Genomic DNA, 28,000 nt, shown 5'->3' with positions numbered 1-28,000 from the left:
GTCTGAGGAGTTGGGTGGGTCCTGGTCCAGGAGCGTGGGTCACATGGGTCAGCCCAACGACACCAGAAGGTGGTGCTTCAGCAACATGCAGAGAAGCTCAGCAGGTCAACAGAAACGGCTGTCAGGTGACGCGATGACCTCACAGGATCTGGGGCGGGGCTGTGTCAGTGAAATGGGGAGTGGTGTTTCCGTGATTTGACAGCGGCTTCACTGCCGCCGGGTCCTTCTGAAGTAAAGATGTAAGGTCAAGGTCAGGTGACCCACAGAACACACGAACAAAAGAGGTCCAGCCCAGGCACAAAATTTAAACCCCACCCACCCCTGAAAAGAACGTTTTGGCTTGGCAGTCCCGTACAAAGACTTTCTGTGGCAGCAGCACAGCGTCTGTGCCTCGGCACAGGATTGGACAACAGCAACCCGGCGCCACGGTCCAAATCTACAGGCAGAGAGGGGGCGGAGCTAAATTTCTGCTGTTCAGTCTTAAACCTGTTTAATTGAAGAGCAGGTGTCCCGCGTTAGCTCCACCCCCTCCCTCCAATTTTGGCCCCAGCTACTGATGGACCTCGTTGGCAATCAGACTGTCCTCCCCCGACTGGAAGTCCGCCTCGTTGATGCTGTTTCCTCCGTTCAGCATCTCCTCGTCCTGCGACGAGCCGCGGTCCTCCTCGCTGCTGCCCCCTCCCGCCTCGTCTGAGGTGGGGTCCTGAAGCACCTGTGCGATGTACATCTGCTGCTGCTGCGCCTGCTTCTGCTGGAAACAAAGAACACAGCCCAATCGGGTCAGAACCATCAGCAGGGCCCCACAGGACCGTTCTGGGTTTCTGCCGCTGCAGGTCTGCCGTTGGAGCTGCAGGCGGATGGACAGCAGCAGAAACGGGTGGCTGTGGGTCAAGGCAGACAAGTTACAAGCACCCCAACTGAAAGGTTGGTGGTTTGATTCCTGGGTACCTCAGTAACTAGTCAAAATAGATAGATAGATAGATAGATAGATAGATAGATAGATAGATAGATAGATAGATAGATAGATAGATAGATAGATAGATAGATAGATAGATAGATAGATAGATAGATAGATAGATAGATAGATAGATAGATAGATAGATAGATAGATAGATAGATAGATAGATAGATAGATAGATAGATAGATATGCCTTTACTGTCACTGTCCACTTGGACACTGAATTGAAGCCAGTGCAAAGACTAACAAAGTATGAAAATGCAAACTGATATGTACAGCTTAAGATGCTGAACCTTTCTTTGGTTCTGGTGGACTGGTTGAGTGGCACGGCCACTCCCACATTGCGTGTGAATGGTTCTTTCTGGTAGATTGGAAGACGTGTCCAGGAGTTTTGGGAAGGCGTCTTAAGAGCAGACCATTCACCCCTTCTTCATTTTGGGACCTTTCATGCAGTTATCTGAGGGTTCCGGATGTGCCGACATTTTCATGCATCCTCGCCAGGAATGCTAGCGAGAATCTTTGCAATCTGAAACTGAGAGGTGCAAAAGTCCGCCGTTGATCCAAAGCCTGAGGGGGCCCCGATGCCCCCATTGGCTCCAGGAGGCCCGATGGAAGTGGCTCACCTGAGACTTGGCGACTGAGGAAGAGGAGGGCCGAGCAGGGCGTCCGTTTTCCACAGCCTCCGGGTCGGTCTCCTTGGTGTCGATCTGAGACGGAGCACGGAGTGAGACGCTGAGCGACACCAGACCGAAACCTTCGGACGAGCCTTACCTTGTAGTTGTGAGCGCTCAGGTACTTGAAATGTCCGAAGCAGACGTGTGACAGACACACCACTATCGTGACAATCAGCACCACCAGGGTGAACATGGAGGTTGGCGTCTCAAAACCTAAAGGACAACCAATGTAGGATCAATGAATGGCGACTCAGTCACATAAGTCCACCCCCTTTACTCCAACACGCTGTTTCTGCCTTCGGGTGAGCTCTGGCCCAGTGAGGAGACCCATCAGAGGATCTAAGGTCAGCATTTCTTTCATCTCCAGCTAAACTCAAATCTTGTACCGTTACCATAGTAACAGCATGTGAGGGGCGGAGCCATGACAGTGGAGAGTAGAGGATGGAGACGACCCTTTAATCTGAACCGCCTTAGGAAAAAAACCTTTACAATTACTGAAAATGGGGGCGTTGCCCAAAGACGTGACAGAGTCCTTCTTCAGGAACTCGACTACAGCTGACCTGAGTCAAATTTTTCTGACTTTTTGGCTGAAATGATGCCACTCTACGATCGTGTTCTTATTGTTGGGGATTTTAATATTCATGTGTGTTGCCCTGAAAAGCCTTTGGTGAAGGACTTTTTAGAGATCATTGACTCTTTTAACCTTGTTCAGTGGGTGTCTGGAACCACTCATGAACAAGGACACGTACTGGATCTCGTCCTCTCCCATGGACTACCTGTTTTTAATATTGAGATCTGTGACTTAGCTGTTTTAGACCACATGCCTGTAGTGTTTGAAGCTGGACTTTCACGCACTGCTGTTAAATCTACCGCCCCTCCTCAGCGTCGCAGGATTTTTAACTCTTCCACTGCTGGTCGGTTTTCCTCTGCTTTTAACCAGCTCGTTGTCCCTCCCTCTGCTGCTGATGTTCTTGAGCTGAGTTCCTGGTTCAGTTCCTCCTGCACCAGCATCCTGGATTCTGTGGCTCCTCTAAAGACACTAAAGCCCCGTCCTAAACCTGAGCCCTGGTTCAATGAGAGAACCCGGGCAGCTCGGAGGGCCTGTAGGAAAGCTGAACGCAGGTGGAGGAGGGACAAACTGCAAATCTCACTACAAATCTTGAAGAATTGTTGGCATTTTTACCAGGGCACTGTAAAACTTGCTAAACAAGAGTACTTGGCTAATATTATTGTTCTTAATCAGCATAACCCACGGGTGCTTTTTAAAATGATAGACTCTGTTCTTAATCCTCCACAGGCGGTGTCCTTAGAAGCTTCCACTGACCTGTGCAATATGTTTTTACAGTTTTTTAACAATAAGGTATCAAATATAAGGGCTGGCATTACTCTACCTTCCTCCGACCCATCGACCTGTGTTCTCTGCCCAGCTGTATTTAGAGAATTTGAGCCAGCGTCTCTTCAATTTTTAAATGAATTAGTCAGTCAAAGCAAACCATCAGGTTCTCCCCTAGACTCCATACCTCCTAAGTTTTTCAAGGAGGTCTTCCCCAGCATTGCACAGACGGTCCTCTCTATTATCAACAGCAGTCTTGCTGCTGGTGTCGTCCCCTCCACCTTTAAACATGCAATGGTTCAGCCGATACTTAAAAAACCCAGCCTGGACAGTGCTGTACTGGCCAATTTTAGACCCATCTCCAAGATGCCCTATATCTCTAAACTCTTGGAGAAAGTGGTCTACTCACAGCTGGAGGATTTCTTAAACCAACATAAAATTCCTGAAGTCTTCCAGTCTGGGTTTAGACCCCTTCACAGTACGGAGTCAGCACTGCTAAGAGTCAGCAACGACATTCTCTTGGCCAATGATGCTGGAGATTATGTTGTTCTAGTTCTGCTGGACCTAACTGCAGCATTCGACACCGTAGACCATAGCACTTTAATTTCTAGGCTCCAGAACCTGGTGGGGATTCAAGGTACTGCACTGGACTGGTTCAAATCCTACCTGGCGGAAAGAACCATGTGTGTCAGTTTAGGTGGTTATGAATCCACCACAGCTCGGGTTCCCTATGGGGTCCCACAAGGGTCGGTTTTGGGACCTCTTCTGTTTTCTTTATATCTGTTACCTTTAGGGTCCATTCTAAGAAAACACTGCATTTCCTTTCATTTATACGCTGACGACAGTCAGATCTATCTGCCGCTAAAAAAGGATAATCTCTCTGTGACGCGGCTCCTGTCATGTCTCCATGACATTAAGGACTGGTTGGCCCTAAGTTTCTTGAGTTTGAATGAAAAGAAAACAGAAGTTGTAATTTTTGGACCGAATGATTTTAGTGGACCGTCCCCGATTGATCTGGGCTCTCTGACTGGTTTCTTAAAATCAACTGTTTCTAACTTGGGTGTTAAATTGGACAGTAATTTTAGGATGGACCAACAGATAAGCTCTGTAGTGAAGTTAAGCTTTTTAAGCCTTCGCCAACTTGCTAAGGTAAAACCTTTTTTAACACCTGCACACTTTGAAACAGTAATCCATGCTTTCATCACGTCCCGGCTGGATTACTGCAACTCTCTTTATCTTGGACTCAGCCAGTCGTCTCTCTTGCGTCTCCAACGTGTTCAAAATGCAGCTGCTCGTCTTATGGTTGGAGCACGCAAAAGAGACCACATCACGCCGATCCTAGCATCGCTTCACTGGCTGCCTGTGCATTTTAGAATTCATTTTAAGATTCTTCTGCTTGTTTTTAAATCTTTACACGGTCTTGCCCCGCTGTACCTCTCTGAGCTTCTCACTCCCTATTCGCCGGCACGGTGCCTCAGATCAGCTGATCAGATGCTTCTAGAGGTACCGAGGTCCAGACGGAAGCTCAGAGGGGACAGAGCTTTTGCTGTAGCCGCTCCAAAGCTGTGGAATACTTTGCCGCTGGCCATTAGAGAAGCCCCTTCACTGTCCATTTTTAAAACCCGTTTAAAAACCCATTTTTATGCTCTGGCTTTTAACCCAATATGAGACCACTGTTTTTCTAACTGTTTACTGTTTTCTATAGTTTTATCTCCCTCTGTGTTTTCCCCCCCGTAACATGTTTTAATGTTTTTTACTGTTGTGTTCAGCACTTTGTCTCAACTACTGTTGTATGAAAGTGCTATATAAATAAAGTTGAGTTGAGTTGAGTTGAGTTGAGTCCCAAACTGTGACGTGAAGAAGCAGCATGTGTCCAGCACGGCGTGGGCTCACCTGTGCGCACAGTGGAGAAGAAGAGCAGCCAGAAGAGGCAGAGGATGGGCGCAGCAACCACCTGGGTGACGGCGCCAGAGTGGATCTTCTTGTCCAGTTTGGAGGGCAGGTATGCGTAGTACATGTTGTACCTGTCCACCAGGTGTTTGAGCAGCATGTACATCAGACCTGGAGGGGAGTTAGAGGAATCAGAACTGCTGAACCGGTACTGGACCTAGTATGTTAACGAGCGGAGGGGGGACCAACCAAAAGGGACAATGATGGGGCAGGTGATGCTGTAGGCCATCACCACCGTGAAGACATTCATCATCCAGGCATAGGCGGCGCCAAACTGGAACTCATAGGCCTGATGCTGTGGAGACGAGGATTAGGGTCAAAACGGGACACTTCAGAAATGACCAGCTGACATCTGAAGTCCTGCCCTCACCCTCTTGACGTTCCGGCGATCAGCGGCGGAGCGAGCCAGGCACAGCCGGATCATGTACATCAGCAGACCAGGTATCCTCAGCAGGTCCATGGCATTTCCAATGAAGGCTGAGGCGATGACGTAGTTCACAAAGAACGCTCCGTTATCCGGAAGGAAGACACACCTGAAGGGAGAGCAGACTGTGACCGGCTGAACCACCAATGGGGTCTACGGATGTAAGAGCAATCACACTCACTCAAATCTGACTTTAGCGTCCGCCAGGAACTTCTTATCGAACAGCCAGCGGAAGAAAACGTCCAGACTGGAAGACGACACAAACCAGTGAGAAGTGGAAGAGGATCCAAGGTGTGCAGAGCTCCAGAAGACCAGCCGAGATCTTTTCTTACCTGCTGAGTCCGAGTGACGGCAGCAGCAGAACCATGAAGATCAGGAAGGTGTAACACTTGTGCATGGTTGTTCGGTTTTCTCCAGACCTGCAAACCCAGATGCACCTTCACATTAGGACCTCTGACACTGGACTGGGTCTGGACTGTCAAAGACTACAACCTGTACTGGACCATGGCCCTAAAGAACACCTGCATGACAGCAGAGAAAGAGGAGGAGGAAGCAGCAGTACCTGGTCCAGTGGGCCTCAAAGAAGGCAGAGTAGTAGACAATAGTGGGCAGCAGGGCAGAGAAGGCCCAGAGCAGCAGAGTAGGGAAGAACTGAGTGACGATGGGGTTCTGCCAAACAGACAAACCGGGTCAGAGGAGCAAAGCCGAAGAGGAGCGCCTGAGAGGACGCGGCGGCGGCTCACATTAAGATACTCCACGGGCTTAGTGACGTTGAACTTGTCCATGGTGGAGATGATGATGGCAGGCGTGGTGAGGAAGAAGAGTAGGATGAAGAGGATGCAGTTGATGATGAAGCAGCGGATCCACCATGAAATGCCGCCTAGCGACAGGTGCTCCCTGAGGAGGAAGCACAACACCAAATGACCTCTGAGTATCAGGCAAAGGGGTGTGGGTGTGGGCGGGGCCTGGGCACATACCAGCGGACGTTCTGAGGGTCGGGCGCGTACAGAACACTCCAGTTATGGACGTGGAGGACTTCACTGAACTGAGAAGAACGGGGCTCCTGACGACAGCGGCAGCCCTGAACCTGGCAGGCGTTAAAGTCCTTCAGGATTCTGCAGGGAGGGGCGGGTGGGGGGTAGGGTGGAGTCAGAGACTGAGGAAGGAAGTAGAAGGTGTTGTGCATGTATGACGTGTATGTGCATGAGGCAGACAGGATTTTCTCAGATCGTCCATTTTGACCGATTGATCGGTTTCCTTCATTGATTTATGGCCCCTCTTCCAAAGGAAAGCTCTACAGCAGCGGCCCCCAACCTCTAAACGCCACGGACTGCTATGACATCTTTAAGAAGTGGCGGTTTAACCCTGTCCAGGTGACAGAGGTGGACCAGAGCACAGGTTATTCAAAAAAATGAACAGAGATGCCATGTTTTATTTTGAAAATCAAGCTAATTCAGCCAAGTTATTGCATCTTCCTGTGAGGTGAGGCACTAGTGAGTACCTCAGTTACTGCATCAGTTACTACTGTAGAAAGTACTTCAGGTACTACTTTACTTACTACTTCAGTTAGTGAATCAGTTACTACTGTAGAAAGTACTTCAGGTACTACTTTACTTACTACTTCAGTTAGTGAATCAGTTACTACTGTAGAAAGTACTTCAGGTACTACTTTACTTACTACTTCAGTTACTGCATCAGTTACTACTGTAGAAAGTACTTCAGGTATTACTTTACGTACTACTTCAGTTACTGCATCAGTTACTACTGTAGAAAGTACTTCAGGTACTACTTTACTTACTACTTCAGTTACTGCATCAGTTACTACTGTAGAAAGTACTTCAGGTATTACTTTACGTACTACTTCAGTTACTGCATCAGTTACTACTGTAGAAAGTACTTCAGGTACTACTTTACTTACTACTTCAGTTACTGCATCAGTTACTACTGTAGAAAGTACTTCAGGTAATACTTTACTTACTACTTCAGTTACTGAATCAGTTATTACTGTAGAAAGTACTTCAGGTATTACTTTACGTACTACTTCAGTTACTGCATCAGTTACTACTGTAGAAAGTACTTCAGGTACTACTTTACTTACTACTTCAGTTACTGCATCAGTTACTACTGTAGAAAGTACTTCAGGTATTACTTTACTTACTACTTCAGTTACTGCATCAGGTACTACTGTAGAAAGTACTTCAGGTATTACTTTACTTACTACTTCAGTTACTGCATCAGTTACTACTGTAGAAAGTACTTCAGGTATTACTTTACTTACTACTTCAATTACTGCATCAGTTACTACTGTGTACTTCAGTTACTACTTTACTTACTACTTCAGTTACTGCATCAGTTACTACTGTAGAAAGTACTTCAGGTATTACTTTACTTACTACTTCAGTTACTGCATCAGGTACTACTGTAGAAAGTACTTCAGGTATTACTTTACTTACTACTTCAGTTACTGCATCAGTTACTACTGTAGAAAGTACTTCAGGTATTACTTTACTTACTACTTCAATTACTGCATCAGTTACTACTGTGTACTTCAGTTACTACTTTACTTACTACTTCAGTTACTGCATCAGTTACTACTGTAGAAAGTACTTCAGGTATTACTTTACTTACTACTTCAGTTACTGCATCAGGTACTACTGTAGAAAGTACTTCAGGTATTACTTTACTTACTACTTCAGTTACTGCATCAGTTACTACTGTAGAAAGTACTTCAGGTATTACTTTACTTACTACTTCAATTACTGCATCAGTTACTACTCCAGTTACTACTAATTCAATTCAATTCAATTTTATTTGTAGCCCAAATTCACACCAACTGTCGTCTCGATGGGCTTCGTATCGGTAATTGAAAAAGTAAAACATGAACTCCAAAGGATCATGAATACATAGAATTCAATAGGAAAATACTAAATAGAACTAACAAACTGACTAAACTAAACTGACATCTCTGCCCTTAGACCCCCCTTTCTCTGTGAGGAAAAAACCCTAAAAAAAACGGATTTCGGGAAAAACTGCAGTTACTACTTTACTTACTACTTCAGTTACTACTGCAGTTACTACTTTACTGACTACTTCAGTTACTACTGCAGTTACTACTTTACTGACTACTTCAGTTACTACTTTACTTACTACTGCAGTTACTACTTTACTGACTACTTCAGTTACTACTGCAGTTACTACTTTACTTACTACTGCAGTTACTACTTTACTGACTACTTCAGTTACTACTTTACTTACTATTACAAATACTACTGTTAGTACTTCAGTTACTACTAAAGCAGGAACCAAGGTAGTAACTGCAGTAACGTTTTGGGTAAAGTATTGAGTACTGAAGTGGTCCTGACGCCGTCCAGCGTGGATAGCGACCGTCTGGGGGCGGGGCTTACATGGCTGTCATGGCCTCGTTCTGGAAGGTGACGAAGGCCATGCCCAGAGGTTTGGTGTGGACCTTCTCCTTCTCCTTCCTGTACTCCTCCTTCAGCTTCGCCTCCATCTTGGTATAGTAACTGACCGCCTCCTCCTGCCGTGGAAGGTACAATCATGAACACAGACAAAGTGGGCGGGGCCTGTGACCCAGGTTAAACCAGCTGACCTCCTCGCAGCCGGCAATGGCGCAGCAGCAAAGGTGTCCGCAGGGTTTGGGGTTGATCATGGTGGGGACATGCTCCTTGGCCATCAGGTCGGTGAAGAACTTCTTGCTGCGCTCCGTCTTCTTCCTGCCAGCGCCGTTCAGAGGAAACCAGCAGGTGAGTGTCGGACGCCCTGACTCGGGTTCTGAGCCGCTTACAGGTGAAAACATAACTCTCCTACACTTCCCAGCATGCACCCTGCCTGACCTCTCAGCATTCAGAGCCATCAGTTTGGCCACGTTGTAGCAGATCCGAGCCTCTAAGACCACGCAGTTCTCGTAGGCCTGCCTGCAGGGGGACAGAGCAGCGGTAAAGACACGACGCGCTGGGAGAGCGTCCGCCACGCCATCTGTGGACCTACTCAAAGTGCTGCTTGATCTGACTCTCCTCCGCGTACTTAGAGATGCCGTTAATGAACAAAGTGCGTTTCACCTGCAAGACAAAACACTGGGATTAAAGCAGCAGCTTTCACTGGGTTCAAGTTACTGACAGATTTTCAACCGAAGCAAATGAAACTGATCTGACGCCTGTTTCAGAGACTTTAGAAAACAGTTTTTAGCTCTGTTCCTTCAAACGTCTGGTTCTTCTGTGGAGAACCTCGGTTCTCCTGCAGACATTCGTGTTCTTGACGTTTGGGTTTAGCTGGGTGCCATATGTCCAGCTGGTTGAGGAAACGTGGTGACCAGCGGTCCTACCAGGTCGTCCTCCTTGTAGTGCATCTTGGACGTGTGTCTCCTCATGCTGTAGACCGTCAGCAGCAGGTACATGAACGCAAACGTGGTGTGGAGCCACAGCAGGTTGGTCCTGGAAAACATCAGACGTCACTGTTTTCAGCTGAGCGCTTTCATGGCCACAAACCAAACGCGTCCAATCCCGTCGTTTGGTTTTGATGTGGAGAATCAGACCTCTTCCTACAGGAAGTCTAACCGTTTCTGAGCAGCGATCATTTATCGGATGCGTTTGCGGCACTTAAAGTTCGATAAAACAGCAACATGTGCCGCTGTTCCCCCTGTCTCACCCACAGATGGAACGTTCTGGAAGAAGAGGAGGCTGACGGGCCAGGCCGACGTAAAGACTGCGGTCTAAATCTACACAGAACGTAGTCCTGGACCCCGCGTACGTCGACCTCATGTGAGGAACCCGGATTCACTTCAGCGGACAGAACCGAAAATGGGGGAACGCGGAATGAACGCAAAACCGACCTTCTGTAAGAGTTTTCATCTGACAAGCCTGGGTGTGTGTTTGTGAGTCAACATTTCCTGTCGTTTGCTAGCATCACTAAATCCCATTTCCTTCTTTTTCTAGACGGACATCACTTCCTTTCTGCTCCTAGATTTTTCACTAAGCTAACTGATCCCATCCACGGACTCGTTTAGCTTAGCTTTGCTAACATTTTCTTTGCATCTAAAGTCGTCATGCTAACGGAGTCGTTATGCTAACATATGCAAACAGTTTCGCCCACTCTTGCGTTTTTTTTCCTGCAGGAACAGGTGCCAGTTCACTTACCCAGATTTCAGGTTGGCTATGGTGGTGCGTCCAAAGCTGTAGGCGTTGTTTTCTGGAAGAAACGAGACGAACGCTGTCAGCGGACAAACAGGACCATCTGTGAGCTCCGACTGAGTGTTGAAACCCAAACCAGGAAGACCTCATCAGTGGATGAAGCACCAGATCCTTGGACTCCTGATAACCTCTGATAGACTTTTTGTTGTAGAGATGTCTGCATGATACCCTACTATCTATGTTCAGACTGTCAGCAGCTGCTGGTCAGTGACACTGTTGGCTTCACAGTCTACAAAGAGCCACCAGACAGGGTCCACCTAACACCACCATCTACCATCGGACGCCAACCACAGGTCTATAGGGCGCAGAGCATCTAGCGCTCTGTTCCATCGTTACCTTCCTTGGACGGAGGTCCAGGAGCTCCTTGGCTCAGGGGAGCATCTTTACTGATAATCCTGACTAAGAACCAACCAGACACAAAGCAAGAGCAGCGTGAGCAGAGTCCACAGGGCGCAGGACTGGGCCACGACTCCGCTCTTACCCAGCAGATCTCCAGAGAAGTTGATGGGCAGGACGATGCCGACAGAGAGGACGCCAACCACCACCAGCAGGCCGATGATGTGGCGCTGGAAGGACAGGTAGTGCACCGCGTCTTCGCCACACTTCTCCCTGATCTCCTCGTCCCTGCAGGAGGACCACAGATCAGGTGTCAGAGGATGGCGGATTCAGGTGTCGTGGTTTCCAACTGGTTCATACTCACTTTATTCTAAAAATGGCCGTGAGCCACGAGCAGAAACCCTGAAAGACAAAGACTTCATGAGGAACCTTTCTGTCTGCCAGAAGATCAAACTAAACTAAATGAAATCCCTAAATCTGTGAAACATTTGTGAGCCGCAGACACAGCTGCACTTGGGAACCATTTGGTGGATTTAACCCCCCAATCCAACCCAATCAAGCAGGGAGGCATTGGTCCCATTTTTAAAGTCTTTGATATGACTCAACCTGGATTTGAACCCACGACCTTCCAGTCACAGGGTGGACCAACTGAAACCCTAACGGCCTTTCTGCAGCACCACACTGCCGTGTGGATGTGTGATGATGTTTGAGATGCTTCTCTACAGCTTTGGTGGAGCGGTGGATCAGGAGGTCCTGTGGAGGTTTTTCCTGGTTCCTTACGTTGTCCCGTTGTTCAAAGTCCACAGAGCTGGACACAGAGGTGAGCCGTTCGTAGCGGTCCGGCGTCTCTGAGTGCATCGCGGATGCAACGCTGAGGACACAAACAGGATGTCGTTAGCATGCTCTGACCTTTGACCCAAAGCTCAGCACTTCCTGTGGGCCGAAGGAAGGACACAAAGCAGATCCCTCTGGTCCCCTGTGGCGGCACAGACATGATCACCCGTCCTAAAGTGGGTCACCGGGTGGGGCTCACGAGTTCTCAGACCCGTTGGCTGAGACCCCTTGTGGTGTCACAGCCAGCTCTGACAGGTCACGGCGTCTGGTGATGGGTGGGCGGAGTCTGCCTCCGTCTGAATGACAGGGACGCTCCATCCTGCGGCCTTTCATGCAGCAGTGAGATGCAGCTTCTCCACAGAGAACACACAAACGCTCGGCTTTGCTTCAGTTTACTTTGACTTTCTCCTCAAAGGAAACTGAAGGCGGCGCCGTCGGTTTGCTCTACTTGCTAGCTAGCGCTCTGGCTAACACGCCACAGGGCTCACCACACGGGCCGCGGCAAACGTGGCGTTACCTTTTCACCGGCTCATAGTTATCCCGATCACGTCTGCGGCTGTGATCGCATGGAGAGAAGAGCGTTAGGAAGCGTTAAGGCCACATTCAGCACGGGTTAGCATGACACGCACAACAGCCCTTAGTGCCCACAGAGCAGAACCCGGGAACACAGAACCCTCAGAACCAAACGTCTGCTTTAAAACACGCGTGTCAGGAGGAAGAACGAAGGAAACGCTGCAGGGATTCCTCCTCCCCGCCTGCAGGGGGCAGTGCAGCTCACACATGAACGTGGCAGTTAGCTCTGAGAGGAGAAGCAGCAGCGAGGAGGCGACTGAAGGAGGAAGAGGAGGGTGTTAGCACACACAGCGAGTAACGTACTATTCCTGCTCCTCCAGGTCGCTGAAACGCTTCTTCAGTCTTTAGGGAGAGAAACAGAAGAACGGAGCAGTTCAAGAAGATGAAGAAGAAGAAGAAGTTACTGACACGCCCCTCCCCCACCCCCTCCTTCATTTATCCAGAACCAGAACCTCCTCTGCCTCCTCTCCTGAACTCCTCCTCAGGAACAACTGTCTTTCCACTCTTCCTCCTCTTCTTCCTCACTGATCTCTGCTATTTCCTGCTCCTCATCCCTTCTTCAAAGTTCTCCTTCCGTCCTGTAGAACCTGTGACCCCATTTCCATCTCTGTCCTTCATCTCTCTACTTCTCTAGCCTTCCTCCTCTTCCTCCACCAACAGTGGCCCACTTTCTGGAGGTCGACAGCATTGGTCGTTGTTAACCCGGGCCAGGACCGGGCCAGGACGGAACCGTTCTCTTTAAGTACCTGTCTGCATCTGTAACCAGCGCCAGTCGTCCATAATCCCACGCCACCTTCCTCAGGATGGAGAAGACGAAGAGGAGCACCTGAAGAAGAGCAGGTTTTTTCCCGCAGTCAGTGAACGTTTCCCAGGTTCTGCTCCCCACAGACCTGTAGGTTGACGGTTAGACGCTCAGACTGAGACTCACTAGGAAGCACATGAAGTCCAGCGCCAGCACGGTGGGCACGCCCCCAAACGGCAGCCCCTGCAGCACCGTGCTGCGGATCCGGGCCGAGTAGCAGTACTCCTTGGACTCGCTGTCGGCCGAGCAGTTTTCCTGGCCGCTGCAGGCCTGGCTGCTCCCTAGAATCGCCATGGTAACCACAACCGCTGGGAGCATGCTCACTGATGCATCCTGGGAGAACACCTGGAGGAGACAAAACACATGAACCTTTGGGGAGGGGTTGGAAGGGGCTCCATTCAGAGGGGGCCCCCCATGACCTGGGAGGGGTCTTTCATCCACCCCCTCCACCCCTCAGGGGGGGGCTCTTAATCCACCCCCTCCCTCTAAGCTGTTGTGTTGATCCGATGTTGGAACGGGGCAGACGTCCAAACGATAGTCTCTGATCTGAAGATGAACGGAGGGAGGCTACATTTCCCAGCATGCATCACTGCCCCTCTGCTTCTATGGAAACAAGGCAACAATCCTGACCCCGCTTCTGTGACAGGAAGTGACATGTTCCAGCCCCCACGGCCCCACCCTGAAGGGGCTCCTGCTACACTGTGATGGTAGAACATCGGGGGGGGGAGGCTGTTCGACTTATCTGCCGCCCCCCCCCCCCCCCCCCCCCATCAGAGGCAACAGACTGGCCATAGGATCATCTGGATCTGTCAGATAACCTTTTGTGGGGGAGGGGCGCTGAGGCGACTCAGACTCTGATCTTCTGCAGAACCTAAAGCTCCACTTTTCTGCCCAGTGGAAGAGCGGTCGACCTTTGACCACAGGTTCAATCCCCACAGCTGGCAAAGTGTCCTTAGGCAAGACACTAAACCTCACATCGCCCCTGGTGGCAGAGTTAGGATGTTACAGGGCAGCAGTGTAACTGTGTGTGTGTAACTGTGTGTGTGTGTAACTGTGTTTGTGTAACTGTGTGTGTGTAACTGTGTGTGTGTGTGTGTAACTGTGTGTGTGTAACTGTGTGTGTGTAACTGTGTGTGTGTAACTGTGTTTGTGTAACTGTGTGTGTGTGTTTGTAACTGTGTGTGTGTAACTGTGTGTGTGTGTAACTGTGTGTGTGTAACTGTGTGTAACTGTGTGTGTGTAGCTGTGTTTGTGTAACTGTGTGTGTGTGTAACTGTGTGTGTGTAACTGTGTGTGTGTGTGTGTGTGTGTAACTGTGTGTGTGTAACTGTGCGTGTGTGTAACTGTGTGTGTGTGTAACTGTGTGTGTGTGACTGTGTGTGTGTAACTGTGTGTGTGTAACTGTGTGTGTGTAACTGTGTGAGTGTGTGTAACTGTGTGTGTGTAACTGTGTGTGTGTAACTGTGTTTGTGTAACTGTGTGTGTGTAACTGTGTGTGTGTGTGTAACTGTGTGTGTGTAACTGTGTGTGTGTAACTGTGTGTGTTTAAAACTGTGTGTGTGTGTGTGTGTGTGGTTGTGTAACAGTGTGTTTTTGTGTGTGGTTGTGTAACTGTGTGTGTGTGTGGTTTTGTAACTGTGTGTGTGTGCTTGTGTGTGGTTGTGTAACTGTGTGTGTGTGGTTGTGTAATTGTGTGTGTGTGTGTGTAACTGTGTGTGTGTGTGGTTGTGTAATTGTGTGTTTGTGTGTGGTTGTGTAACTGTGTTTGTGTGTGGTTGTGTAACTGTGTGTGTTTATGTGTGTTTGTGTAATTGTGTGTGTGTGTGGTTGTGTAACTGTGTGTGTGTAACTGTGTGTGTGTGTGTTTAACTGTGTGTGTTTAACTGTGTGTGTGTAACTGTGTGTGTGTAACTGTGTGTGTGTGTGTAACTGTGTGTGTGTGTAACTGTGTGTGTGTGTAACTGTGTGTGTGTGTGTGTGTGTGTGTAACTGTGTGTGTGTGTGTGTAACTCTGTGTGTGTGTGTTTAACTGTTCGTGTGTAACTGTGTGTGTGTGTGTGTGTGGTTGTGTAACTGTGTGTGTATAACTGTGTGTGGCTGTGTGACGGTGTGTGTGTGTGTGTGTGTAAAACTGTGTGTGTGTGTGGTTGTGTAACAGTGTGTTTTTGTGTGTGGTTGTGTAACTGTGTGTGTGTGTGGTTTTGTAACTGTGTGTGTGTGCTTGTGTGTGCTTGTGTAACTGTGTGTGTGTGGTTGTGTAATTGTGTATGTGTGTGTGTAACTGTGTGTGTGTGGTTGTGTAATTGTGTTTGTGTGTGGTTGTGTAACTGTGTGTGTTTTTGTGTGGTTGTGTAATTGTGTGTGTGTGTGGTTGTGTAACTGTGTGTGTGTGTAACTGTATGTGTGTGTGTGGTTGTGTAACTGTGTGTGTTTGTGTGTGTTTGTGTGTAACTGTGTGTGTGTGTGGTTGTGTAACTGTGTGTGTTTGTGTGTGGTTGTGTAACTGTGTGTGTGTAACTGTGTGTGTGTGTAACTGTGTGTGTGTAACTGTGTGTAACTGTGTGTGTGTAGCTGTGTTTGTGTAACTGTGTGTGTGTGTAACTGTGTGTGTGTAACTGTGTGTGTGTGTGTGTGTGTGTAACTGTGTGTGTGTAACTGTGCGTGTGTGTAACTGTGTGTGTGTGTAACTGTGTGTGTGTGACTGTGTGTGTGTAACTGTGTGTGTGTAACTGTGTGTGTGTAACTGTGTGAGTGTGTGTAACTGTGTGTGTGTAACTGTGTGTGTGTAACTGTGTTTGTGTAACTGTGTGTGTGTAACTGTGTGTGTGTGTGTAACTGTGTGTGTGTAACTGTGTGTGTGTAACTGTGTGTGTTTAAAACTGTGTGTGTGTGTGTGTGTGTGTGGTTGTGTAACAGTGTGTTTTTGTGTGTGGTTGTGTAACTGTGTGTGTGTGTGGTTTTGTAACTGTGTGTGTGTGCTTGTGTGTGGTTGTGTAACTGTGTGTGTGTGGTTGTGTAATTGTGTGTGTGTGTGTGTAACTGTGTGTGTGTGTGGTTGTGTAATTGTGTGTTTGTGTGTGGTTGTGTAACTGTGTTTGTGTGTGGTTGTGTAACTGTGTGTGTTTATGTGTGTTTGTGTAATTGTGTGTGTGTGTGGTTGTGTAACTGTGTGTGTGTAACTGTGTGTGTGTGTGTTTAACTGTGTGTGTTTAACTGTGTGTGTGTAACTGTGTGTGTGTAACTGTGTGTGTGTGTGTAACTGTGTGTGTGTGTAACTGTGTGTGTGTGTAACTGTGTGTGTGTGTGTGTGTGTGTGTAACTGTGTGTGTGTGTGTGTAACTCTGTGTGTGTGTGTTTAACTGTTCGTGTGTAACTGTGTGTGTGTGTGTGTGTGGTTGTGTAACTGTGTGTGTATAACTGTGTGTGGCTGTGTGACGGTGTGTGTGTGTGTGTGTGTAAAACTGTGTGTGTGTGTGGTTGTGTAACAGTGTGTTTTTGTGTGTGGTTGTGTAACTGTGTGTGTGTGTGGTTTTGTAACTGTGTGTGTGTGCTTGTGTGTGCTTGTGTAACTGTGTGTGTGTGGTTGTGTAATTGTGTATGTGTGTGTGTAACTGTGTGTGTGTGGTTGTGTAATTGTGTTTGTGTGTGGTTGTGTAACTGTGTGTGTTTTTGTGTGGTTGTGTAATTGTGTGTGTGTGTGGTTGTGTAACTGTGTGTGTGTGTAACTGTATGTGTGTGTGTGGTTGTGTAACTGTGTGTGTTTGTGTGTGTTTGTGTGTAACTGTGTGTGTGTGTGGTTGTGTAACTGTGTGTGTTTGTGTGTGGTTGTGTAACTGTGTGTGTGTGTGTGGTTGTGTAATTGTGTGTGTGTGTGGTTGTGTAATTGTGTGTGTGTGTGTGTGTGGTTGTGTAACTGTGTGTGTGTGTAACTGTGTGTGTGTGTTGGTGTGTAATTGTGTGTGTGTGGTTGTGTAACTGTGTGTGTTTGTGTGTGGTTGTGTAACTGTGTGTGTGTGTGTGTGGTTGTGTAACTGTGTGTGTGTGGTTGTGTAAATGTGTGTGGTTGTGTAATTGTGTGTGTGTGTGTGTGGTTGTGTAAATGTGTGTGTGTGTGTGGTTGTGTAATTGTGTGTTTGTGTGTGGTTGTGTAACTGTGTTTGTGTGTGGTTGTGTAACTGTGTGTGTTTGTGTGTGGTTGTGTAATTGTGTGTGTGTGTGTGGTTGTGTAACTGTGTGTGTGTGTAACTGTATGTGTGTGTGTGTGATTGTGTAACTGTGTGTGTGTGTGGTTGTGTAACTGTGTGTGTTTGTGTGTGGTTGTGTAACTGTGTGTGTGTGTGTGGTTGTGTAACTGTGTGTGTGTGTGGTTGTGTAACTGTGTGTGTGTGTGTGGTTGTGTAATTGTGTGTGTGTGTGTGGTTGTGTAACTGTGTGTGTTTGTGTGTGGTTGTGTAACTGTGTGTGTGTGTGTGGTTGTGTAAATGTGTGTGTGTGTGTGGTTGTGTAACTGTGTGTGTTTGTGTGTGGTTGTGTAACTGTGTGTGTGTGTGGTTGTGTAATTGTGTGTGTGTGTGTGTGGTTGTGTAATTGTGTGTGTGTGTGTGTGGTTGTGTAACTGTGTGTGTGTGTGTGTAACTGTGTGTGTGTGGTTGTGTAACTGTGTGTGTGTGTGTGTAACTGTGTGTGTGTGTGTGTAACTCTGTGTGTGTGTGTTTAACTGTTCGTGTGTAACTGTGTGTGTGTGTGTGTGTGGTTGTGTAACTGTGTGTGTATAACTGTGTGTGGCTGTGTGACGGTGTGTGTGTGTGTGTGTGTGTGTGTGTGTAAAACTGTGTGTGTGTGTGGTTGTGTAACAGTGTGTTTTTGTGTGTGGTTGTGTAACTGTGTGTGTGTGTGGTTTTGTAACTGTGTGTGTGTGCTTGTGTGTGCTTGTGTAACTGTGTGTGTGTGGTTGTGTAATTGTGTGTGTGTGTGTGTGTGTAACTGTGTGTGTGTGTGGTTGTGTAATTGTGTGTTTGTGTGTGGTTGTGTAACTGTGTGTGTTTGTGTGTGGTTGTGTAATTGTGTGTGTGTGTGTGGTTGTGTAACTGTGTGTGTGTGTAACTGTATGTGTGTGTGTGGTTTTGTAACTGTGTGTGTTTGTGTGTGTTTGTGTGTAACTGTGTGTGTGTGTGGTTGTGTAACTGTGTGTGTTTGTGTGTGGTAGTGTAACTGTGTGTGTGTGTGTGTGGTTGTGTAACTGTGTGTGTGTGTGTGGTTGTGTAATTGTGTGTGTGTGTGTGGTTGTGTAATTGTGTGTGTGTGTGTGTGGTTGTGTAACTGTGTGTGTGTGTAAGTGTGTGTGTGTGTTGGTGTGTAACTGTGTGTGTGTGGTTGTGTAAATGTGTGTGTGTGTGTGGTTGTGTAATTGTGTGTGTGTTTGTGTGTGGTTGTGTAACTGTGTGTGTGTGTGTGGTTGTGTAAATGTGTGTGTGTGTGTGGTTGTGTAATTGTGTGTGTGTGTGTGTGTGGTTGTGTAAATGTGTGTGTGTGTGGTTGTGTAACTGTGTGTGTGTGGTTGTGTAACTGTGTGTGGTTGTGTAAATGTGTGTGTGTGTGTGGTTGTGTAATTGTGTGTGTGTGTGTGGTTGTAGTCTTGTGGACCATGACGACGGTAGAAAAACTTCTGAAGATCCTGAAATGTTGAAGCCAAACTTTCTGGTTCTGGTCGGATTCATTTGTTTTTGTAATTGTGGGTTTGGAACCACCAACTCCGTGTTGCAGTTACTTTCGTGACCACAGGGTCACATGACCCACCCACAAGCCAATGGAGGCAAGGATGGAGCCAACAATCCTCCAAGCAGACCTGGTGGTTCCCTGCAGTCTGGATTCAGGTCCAGACCAGGTGGACAGACTGTTGCAGCGTAGAAGACGGTCAGCAGCTGGTTGGATTTCTTTTTTTTTTTATATTTTATTTTGGTTTTCAAATAGACAAAACCAACAGTTCAGGTGCTCTTTAGACCATAACAAAACCGAATGAAAAAACACCAGTAAATAAAGAATCTATTCAATATACATTTACAGGCCGTCCAAATAGGACATAAAGACGAGGACAAACGCAGAGCTAAATCCTTTGACCTTTCTGAAAGGGATTCAGAAATGGTGTCCAGAGTTTATCATGAACATTAACTGAAGCGGTGCTGAATTTCTCCATGGATGTCAGATAACATGTCAGCTGTAAAATAGGCAGAAGCCGTAGTTTTCCGCTCTTTCTGCAGTCATCAACCTGAGTTCTAGTGGCTGCTGCACTACAGTCAGTAGTTCTGGTACAGATGCAGCCAATAATGGCGAGCTCTGCAACCATATGCTTTGGAATATCAGTCAATATTCTCTTCCAACAGCCACCAATTCAATTCAATTCAATTCAGTTTTATTTGTATAGCCCAAAATCACAACAACAGTCGTCTCGATGGGCTTCGAAGTAAAACATGAACTCAAAAGGATCATGAATACAAAGAGTTCAATAGAAAAATACTAAAATGAACTAACAAACTGACTAAGCTATACTGGCATCCCTGCCCTTAGACCCCCCCTCTCTGTAAGGAAAAACTCCCCAAAAAAACGGATTCCGGAAAAAACGAAGAAACCTCAGGGGTGTCCACATGAAGGAGGGATCCTCCCCCAGGACGGACAGGCGATTTACCAGAACTCATAGAGAAGAATTAACTTATCTAAATCTACAACTACATGTATAAAGTCCAGCAGACGAGCTTCATCCAGATGGAGTTGGGGGGACAGTCAGGGGCGCGAGTCGAGCCGGAGACAGGAACCACAGCCAGGTGTAGGAGCAGGAGCAGAGACGAGGTAAACGGTCAAAAAATCCAACCAAATAAACCAATGAGGGACAAGACCAGAAAGCATGAGCCAATGAGCCTTCAGATGTTTGACATTTATCACAAATGGGAGTCGTTGAAGGATCTATTATGTGCAATCGTACTTTGGAGCAGAGGAGCCGATGATGATCTTAAATCGTATCGGTTGGTGTTTGCTGTTGACAGAGCGAGAGGGAATCTTGGAGAAACCCTTCCCCACATGGATTCTGATATTTCTATGCAGAACTCATGTCTCCAAGCATCTTTCATGTATGTCCATTTCATCACATAAATATCTATTCTAGAAACCAAATGAGCTTTGATGATCATGTTCAGCTGGAAGATCTTCAATAGTTTAACTTTGACTGTAATGTCTCATTTGTAAGAACCTATAAAAGTGTGAATTGGTAGAGTTAAAGTTTTGTTGAAGTTGATTAAATCAGTGTTTTTCAACCAGTGTGCCGCAGCACACTAGTGTGCCGCGGGAGATGGTCCAGTGCGCCGTGGAAAATTGCCCTCATTAACTGATCTAAAAACATTAACCATCTCCAGGAAATCAGCTCTTTGTTCATCCAAACAGGTCCTGATAAAACACTGAGTAGTTAGGAATATAAACGATCATAAAATACTTTTTTCGTTGTGTTTATTTGATTCTATTAAAGGCATTTTGATAAGAATGACGGTAACGCGAAATAGCTGCAGCTATAAGTGTGTAAGGAAAAGTCCCGCAGCTTTTACTGTCTCCACGACTCCACCAATCATTCTTGAAGGCTTAATCACATGTCATCAGTCTGACCAATCAGAAGTGGTTAAAGTCTTCACTTCCTTGTTCCAATTTAGCTCATAACTCACTCAGTTCCAACAAAAACACCAGCTAAAGCTCGTCTTTAGCGGTGTAGCTTTCCACAGAATCCGGTATCAGACCGTGGAACAAGTGAACAAAACCATGAAGCTCAGAGACGCCAGTCTTTCTGCCGTTTTCTCGCAGTTTTCACACTACATCTCCCATGATGCATTGGCTTAAAGGGACAGCGTTTTGAAAACACAACGAACATACAGTTTGTATGTAACTTAACTTTTATTACATCTTTTAGAAAAACATCTGCAACTTCCTGCTTTTTCTGCCACAATTATCACAAAAATGCACGTCAGATTGCCGGGGGGGGGGGGGGGGGCTGTAGATCAAAACAGACTATGAGTTTCTGCTTTTTTTTTTTTTTTTGGGGATGCTGGTGTGCCGCGGGATTTTTGTCAAGGCTAAAGTGTGCCGTGGCTCAATAAAGGTTGAAAAACACTGGATTAAATGACACAAATTAGTTATCTAATTACCCCCCCCCATTCCGTTCCTGACCCGATTGATCATCAGGTTGGACTCCTTAACTTTTTCCAGAGTGGGGGTGACTTCAGGTCCTGTCAGTTGGTGGACCCCAGGAACCTGGGGGGGTAGTGAGTCTAGGGGGGGCTCCTCAAGTCCACTGTCATCTTCACAGTTTTGAGTACCAGGAACCAACAGAACAGGTACCAGGATGTATGTCTACCCCCGGTTCTGGTCCAAACCCAGAACATGTACAGAACTGCAGAGATGAATGTTTGTGTCTGAGTTTGGAGCCACTGACATGAAAACTCCCCCTCACAGCTGGTCTGCAGACCAACGATCTGCAGGGGGGGGCTCTGTCGCCACACCCATGACATCACAGCCTATAGGGGGATTTGGTGATATTTGTATGGATTCAAAAATGCAGACGGAGCCTCTTAGAGCAGGACGGTACCGAACAGAACCTCTGCCGCTAACATGAAAACACGGGTTGTGGTTCTTTGGAGCTCAGATCAGAACCAGTGAAGGAGACAAAATGCTGTCGGCAAAGCGGGCCAAAGTTCTGCAGTTCTGGTTCTGATGGATCCGAGTGATGTGTCCAACGCTTTGGAAAAAGACCGTCGCCGTGGCGATGAGCGGTGAAATCTGTTCGGTTACTTCCACGTGTGAGAAAGCAGACGGTCATAGAAATAAAGCATCTGAGCCGCATTAAAGCTCTTCATCCCGTCATCCTCATCATCATCACTTTAATGATTCTGGAAAGAATTTGTGTTTTTTGTATTTTTTCTTTATTTTTGAAGCTCCGCTCAGACTCCTGAACCGCCTAAAAGTTCTGGAGAATCTACATGAATGTTGGAATAAACACTAGACTTTATTTCCTCAGTCATTGTGTTTAAATCAGACAATGATGACTGTTCCCTTCCTATATTTAAGTTACCAAAATAAAAGCCCCATGAGTTTGGGTGACAGCCGCGTCTACATGAGACGGTTGCAGAGCTTCACACTGTGGTCATTACATCACATCCATGTAGCATTTATTACAGTGGAAGACGGATTCAGATTCAGGAAGACTTTTTCTAACTCATACTCTTAGAAAAAAGAAATAAAATGTGTTCTGGTACAACAGCTGATGCGTATCGTATGGCCAGACTCTTCCCAGGCCACACCCCTACATCACAGCGGCGCCAAACCTTCGCTTATTGCAATGTTAAAGAAACGTGTGGGATGCCCTCAGCTCTTCTCAGACTCATGTAGCTATTTGGGACAAACCAAAGTTGAAGATCACCACAACGTTGACCTTCCATCAACACCCAGGGCGCCATTTTGTGCCGCACTCTGACATCATGAACATTTGAATGTTTCAAGAAAACAAGGAACTGTGGTACAGCGGCTCTCTGGAGGCAAACATTCTCACGGTTCCTGATTGGTTCTCCTTTTTTTATTGGCTGCATGGAGGCGGAGCTTCTCTGAGGGAAGAACCAACCTCTGAGCCGACCTTCATCGTCCTCGAGCCCAGAACTCTGGTACTGGTGGGGGGCGGTCTCAATGGTGAAGCTCAGACCCTCCCCTTCCAGGAGGACTCTGAGATGTTTCAGGGTGTCCTGTGTCTGGGAGGGGGGGGGGTCATTCTATAAACCGTTTAGGGGCCTCCAGGGGCCCCCAAACAGAAGAATCTCCCTGCAGACTCACACACCCTCAGGGGTCCTTCCCCCCTCCAACCACCCTCAGGGGTCCTTCCCCCCTCCAACCACCCTCAGGGGTCCTTCCCCCCTCCAACCACCCACAGGGGTCCTTCCCCCCTCTCCACACACTCAGGGGTCCTTCCCCCCTCCACACACCCTCGGGGGTCATTCCCACCTCCAACCACCCTCAGGGGCCCTTCCCCCCTCCAACCACCCTCAGGGGTCCTTCCCCCCTCCACACACCCTCAGGGGTCCTTCCCCCCTCCAACCACCCTCAGGGGTCTTTCCCCCCTCCACACACCCTCAGGGGTCATTCCCACCTCCAACCACCCTCAGGGGTCCTTCCCCCCTCCACACACCCTCGGGGGTCATTCCCACCTCCAACCACCCTCAGGGGTCCTTCACCCCTCCACACACCCTCAGGGGTCCTTCCCCCCTCCAACCACCCTCAGCGGTCCTTCCCCCTCCACACACCCTGTCTGGAGTTGAACCACCTTTCAGAGGTTCTATCAGCTGATCCGGTTCTGCTCTCTCACTGGATCCATGTGATCAGACCAGATCATTATGGATCAAAGATGGAGGAGAAACGGCTGTAAAGGTTCTGGACACCCCCCCCCCCCCCCCCCCCGTGTTTACAAAGTTCATACAGCAACGGAACCATCAGCATCAGGAGACAGACCCCCCCCCGCTGGTGTGACGGGGAGAAGGTTCTGGACGGATGCCGAGACCTGAACCCTCCAGAGCATCATGGAGCTCCGAGAGGCTTCCATCCGTCCATCACGCATCCATCACCCCACTGACACGGAAGCGGCGCGTGCCGCCTTCAGCGCGGGCCCCCTTCCCACAGCAGCCCCCCACAAAGCCCGGCCGGCGCGCCGCAGAGAGACCCAGGCGGTGGATCGGTCCCTACGGACGCAAAACGGGAGGTCACAGACATGCGGATCGCGCCGCGCGGCCTCTGCGCACCGCTTACATAACCCAAGCACGCGCGCGCGCGCGCGCGCCTCAACGCTCCCTGTAAAAGGCAGCCGAATGGATGCTGTCTGACTCTGAGCGGCACGAGCAACGGGAGCGGCCTGCGGGCGCATCCGCGGCGCACACGACGCCGCGCACGGTCCCGCAAATCCCGCGATTAACGTTCCACTCAGAACCGAGCCGGTACCTGCAGTAGAACCGCCATCTGTCCTCAGCTCTGGACGAACCGCAGATCACAACGGAGCCGTTAAGTCTGACAAATCCCCCGCCAGCCGCCGCCGCAGAAAAGCTCGAAGCCACCGGAAACACCTACCTCCGCCGCCGCGCGTGCGTCCGCCGGCCACAGAGTTCTCGCGGGCCGCTGTTCCTGCGCCGGGTGTCGGTGTTAAAATGGAGGAGGTCTCTCCGGGAATAGAAAAAGAGCAGAGCCGGTGCAGCGGGGGGAGGAGGAGGGGGATGGTACTTGCGCACAGCGGCCGATAGGGGGCAGCAACGCTCCCATCCGCCACCGCGGTGCTTTTATTGTGAAGGAACCGGACACACACCGGAGAGGAGGAGAAGAACGGAGGACCTCCGTCAGGAACCGGTGATCCCGGTCTCCTTACGGCTGTTGTGACGTTTTTGAGTTCATGAAATGATTGTTGATTCTGTCTGCAGTGAAAAAAAGCTTTGATGAAGATGGAAGAAAAGGAGGAAGCACATCCATCCATCCATCCATCCATTCATCCATCCATCCATCATCCATCCACCCATCCATCCATCCATTGATGCATCCATTTATCCATCCTTCCATCCATCCATCATCCATCCACCCATTCATCCATCCATTGATGCATCCATTCATCCATCCTTCCATCCATCATCCATCCATCCATCCATTCATCCATCCACCCATTCATCCATCCATTGACGCATCCATTCATCCATCCCCCCATTCATCCATCATCCATCCATCATCCATCCACCCATCCATCCATCCATTGATGCATCCATTCATCCATCCTTCCATCCATCCATCATCCATCCACCCATTCATCCATCCATCATCCACCCATCATCCATCCATCCATCATCCATCCATCATCCATCCATCCATCATCCATCCATACATCCATCATCCACCCATCATCCATCCATCCATCATCCATCCATCCATCCATCATCCATCCATCCATCATTCATCCATCCATCCATCATCCATCCATCCATCATCCATTCATCCATCATCCATCCATCCATCATTCATCCATACATCCATCCATCATCCATCCATCCACCCATTCATCCATCCATTGATGCATCCATCATCCATCCATCCATCATCCATCCACCCATTCATCCATCCATTGATGCATCCATTCATCCATCCTTCCATCCATCCATCATCCATCCACCCATCCATCCATCCACCCATTCATCCATCCATTGATGCATCCATTCATCCATCCTTCCATCCATCCATCCATCATCCATCCATCATCCATCCATCCATCCATTGATGCATCCATTCATCCATCCTTCCATCCATCCATCCATCATCCATCCATCCATCCATCATCCATCCACCCATCATCCATCCATCCATCCACCCATCCATCCATCCATCATCCATCCATCCATCATCCATCCATCCATCCACCCATTCATCCATCCATTGATGCATCCAATCATCCATCCTTCCACCCATCCTTCATCCATCCACCCATCTATCCATCCCCCCATTCATCCATCCATTGATGCATCCATTCATCCATCCATCATCCATCCATCCATCATCCATCCATCATCCATCCATCAATCATCCATCCATCCATCATCCATCCATCCATCCACCCATCCATCCATCATCCATACATCCATCCACCTATCCATCATCCATCCATCCATCCATCCATCATCCATCCATCCATCATACATCCATCATCCATCCACCCATCCATCCAACCATCATCCATCCATCCATCATCCATCCATCCACCCATCCATCCATCCATCATCCATCCATCATCCATCCATCCACCCATCCATCATCCATCCATCCATCATCCATCCATCATCCATCCATCCATCATCCATCCATCATTCATCCATCCATCCATCATCCATCCATCCATCTTCCATCCACCCATCCTGCATCCATCCATCCATCATCCATCCATCCATCCATTCATCCATCCACCCATCATTCATCCATCCATCCATCATCCATCCATCCATCATCCATCCATCAATCATCCATCCATCCATCCATCATCCAACCATCCATCCATCATCCATCCATCAATCATCCATCCATCATCCATCCATCCATCATCCATCCATCCACCCATCCATCCATCCATCCATCCATCCATCCATCATCCATCCATCATCCATCCATCCATCATCCATCCATCCATCATCCATCCATTCATACATCATCCATCCATTCATCATCCATCCATCCATCATCCATCCATCATCCATCCATCCATCCATCATCCATCCATCCACCCATCCATCATCCATCCATCCATCATCCATCCATCCATCCACCAATCCATCCATCCATCATCCATCCATCCATCATCCATCCATCCATCATCCATCCATCATCCATCCATTCATCATCCATCCATCCATCATCCATCCATCATCCATCCATCCATCCATTGATGCATCCATTCATCCATCCTTCCATCCATCCATCCATCATCCATCCATCCATCATCCATCCATTCATCCATCATCCATCCATTCATCATCCATCCATCCATCATCCATCCATCATCCATCCATCATCCATCCATCCATCATCCACCCATCCATCATCCATCCATCCATCCATCATCCATCCATCCATCCACCAATCCATCCATCCATCATCCATCCATCATCCATCCATCCATCATCCATCCATCCATCCATCATCCATCCATTCATCCATCATCCATTCATCATCCATCCATCCATCCATCATCCATCCATCATCCATCCATCATCCATTGATGCATCCATTCATCCATCCTTCCATCCATCCATCCATCATCCATCATCCATCCATCCACCCATCCATCCATCCATCATCCATCCATCCATCCATCATCCATCCATCCATCCATCCATCATCCATCCATCCATCCATCATCCATCCATCATCCATCCATCCATCATCCATCCATCCATCATCCATCCATTCATCCATCCATTCATCATCCATCCATCATCCATCCATCCAATCCATTCATCCATCCACCCATTCATCCATCCATTGATGCATCCATCATCCATCCACCCATTCATCCATCCATTGATGCATCCATTCATCCATCCTTCCATCCATCCATCATCCATCCATCCACCCATTCATCCATCCATTCATCCATCCTTCCATCCATCCATCCATCATCCATCCACCCATCCATCCATCCATTGATGCATCCATTCATCCATCCTTCCATCCATCCATCATCCATCCACCCATCAATCCATCCACCCATTCATCCATCCATTGATGCATCCATTCATCCATCCTTCCATCCATCCATCCATCATCCAACCATCCATCCATCATCCAGCCATCCATCCATCATCCATCCATCCATCCATCCATCATCCATCCATCCACCCATCCATCCATCATCCATCCATCCATCCACCCATCCATCCATCCATCATCCATCCATCATCCATCCATCCATCATCCATCCATCCATCATCCATCCATCATCTATCCATTCATCATCCATCCATCCATCCATCATCCATCCATTCATCCATCCACCCATTCATCCATCCATTGATGCATCCATCATCCATCCACCCATTCATCCATCCATTGATGCATCCATTCATCCATCCTTCCATCCATCCATCCACCCATTCATCCATCCATTGATGCATCCATTCATCCATCCTTCCATCCATCCATCATCCATCCACCCATCCATCCATCCATTGATGCATCCATTCATCCATCCATCCATCATCCATCCACCCATCAATCCATCCACCCATTCATCCATCCATTGATGCATCCATTCATCCATCCTTCCATCCATCCATCCATCATCCATCCACCCATCCATCCATCCACCCATTCATCCA

General features: G+C 48.0%; 1 protein-coding gene across 5 annotated transcripts; it reads right to left on the bottom strand.

Annotated features, from left to right (window-relative positions):
- Positions 1–285: 285 nt before the first annotated feature.
- Positions 286–24,651, bottom strand: LOC101164779 (mechanosensitive cation channel TMEM63B). 5 transcript variants are annotated; one of them, XM_023953622.2, is made up of 24 exons: positions 24,228–24,651; positions 13,218–13,436; positions 13,036–13,115; positions 12,593–12,631; positions 11,663–11,753; positions 11,247–11,284; positions 11,028–11,170; positions 10,493–10,544; positions 9,682–9,790; positions 9,348–9,418; positions 9,194–9,274; positions 8,950–9,073; positions 8,744–8,877; positions 6,317–6,454; positions 6,083–6,236; positions 5,902–6,008; positions 5,672–5,758; positions 5,521–5,586; positions 5,286–5,448; positions 5,105–5,210; positions 4,859–5,026; positions 1,730–1,845; positions 1,582–1,665; positions 286–751 (listed from the first exon to the last, which is right to left on the bottom strand). In XM_023953622.2, the coding sequence occupies exons 2-24, from the start codon at positions 13,407–13,409 to the stop codon at positions 551–553; spliced, it is 2,544 nt and encodes an 847-aa protein (XP_023809390.1). In that variant the 5' UTR covers positions 13,410–13,436; positions 24,228–24,651; the 3' UTR covers positions 286–550. The 5 variants fall into 5 exon arrangements, with proteins under 5 accessions (XP_023809390.1, XP_078805281.1, XP_078805278.1 ...); XM_078949155.1 differs by having other exon boundaries at positions 286–748; positions 24,102–24,228; XM_078949152.1 differs by lacking the exon at positions 24,228–24,651 and adding an exon at positions 24,102–24,227.
- Between the last annotated feature and the right edge of the window lie 3,349 nt (positions 24,652–28,000).

This window comes from Oryzias latipes, chromosome 1, assembly GCF_053564925.1.
Source record: "Oryzias latipes strain Hd-rR chromosome 1, Olatipes_Hd-rR_3.1".
Classification (NCBI taxonomy): Eukaryota; Metazoa; Chordata; class Actinopteri; order Beloniformes; family Adrianichthyidae; genus Oryzias; species Oryzias latipes.
This window is presented reverse-complemented; position numbering and strand designations above follow the sequence as displayed.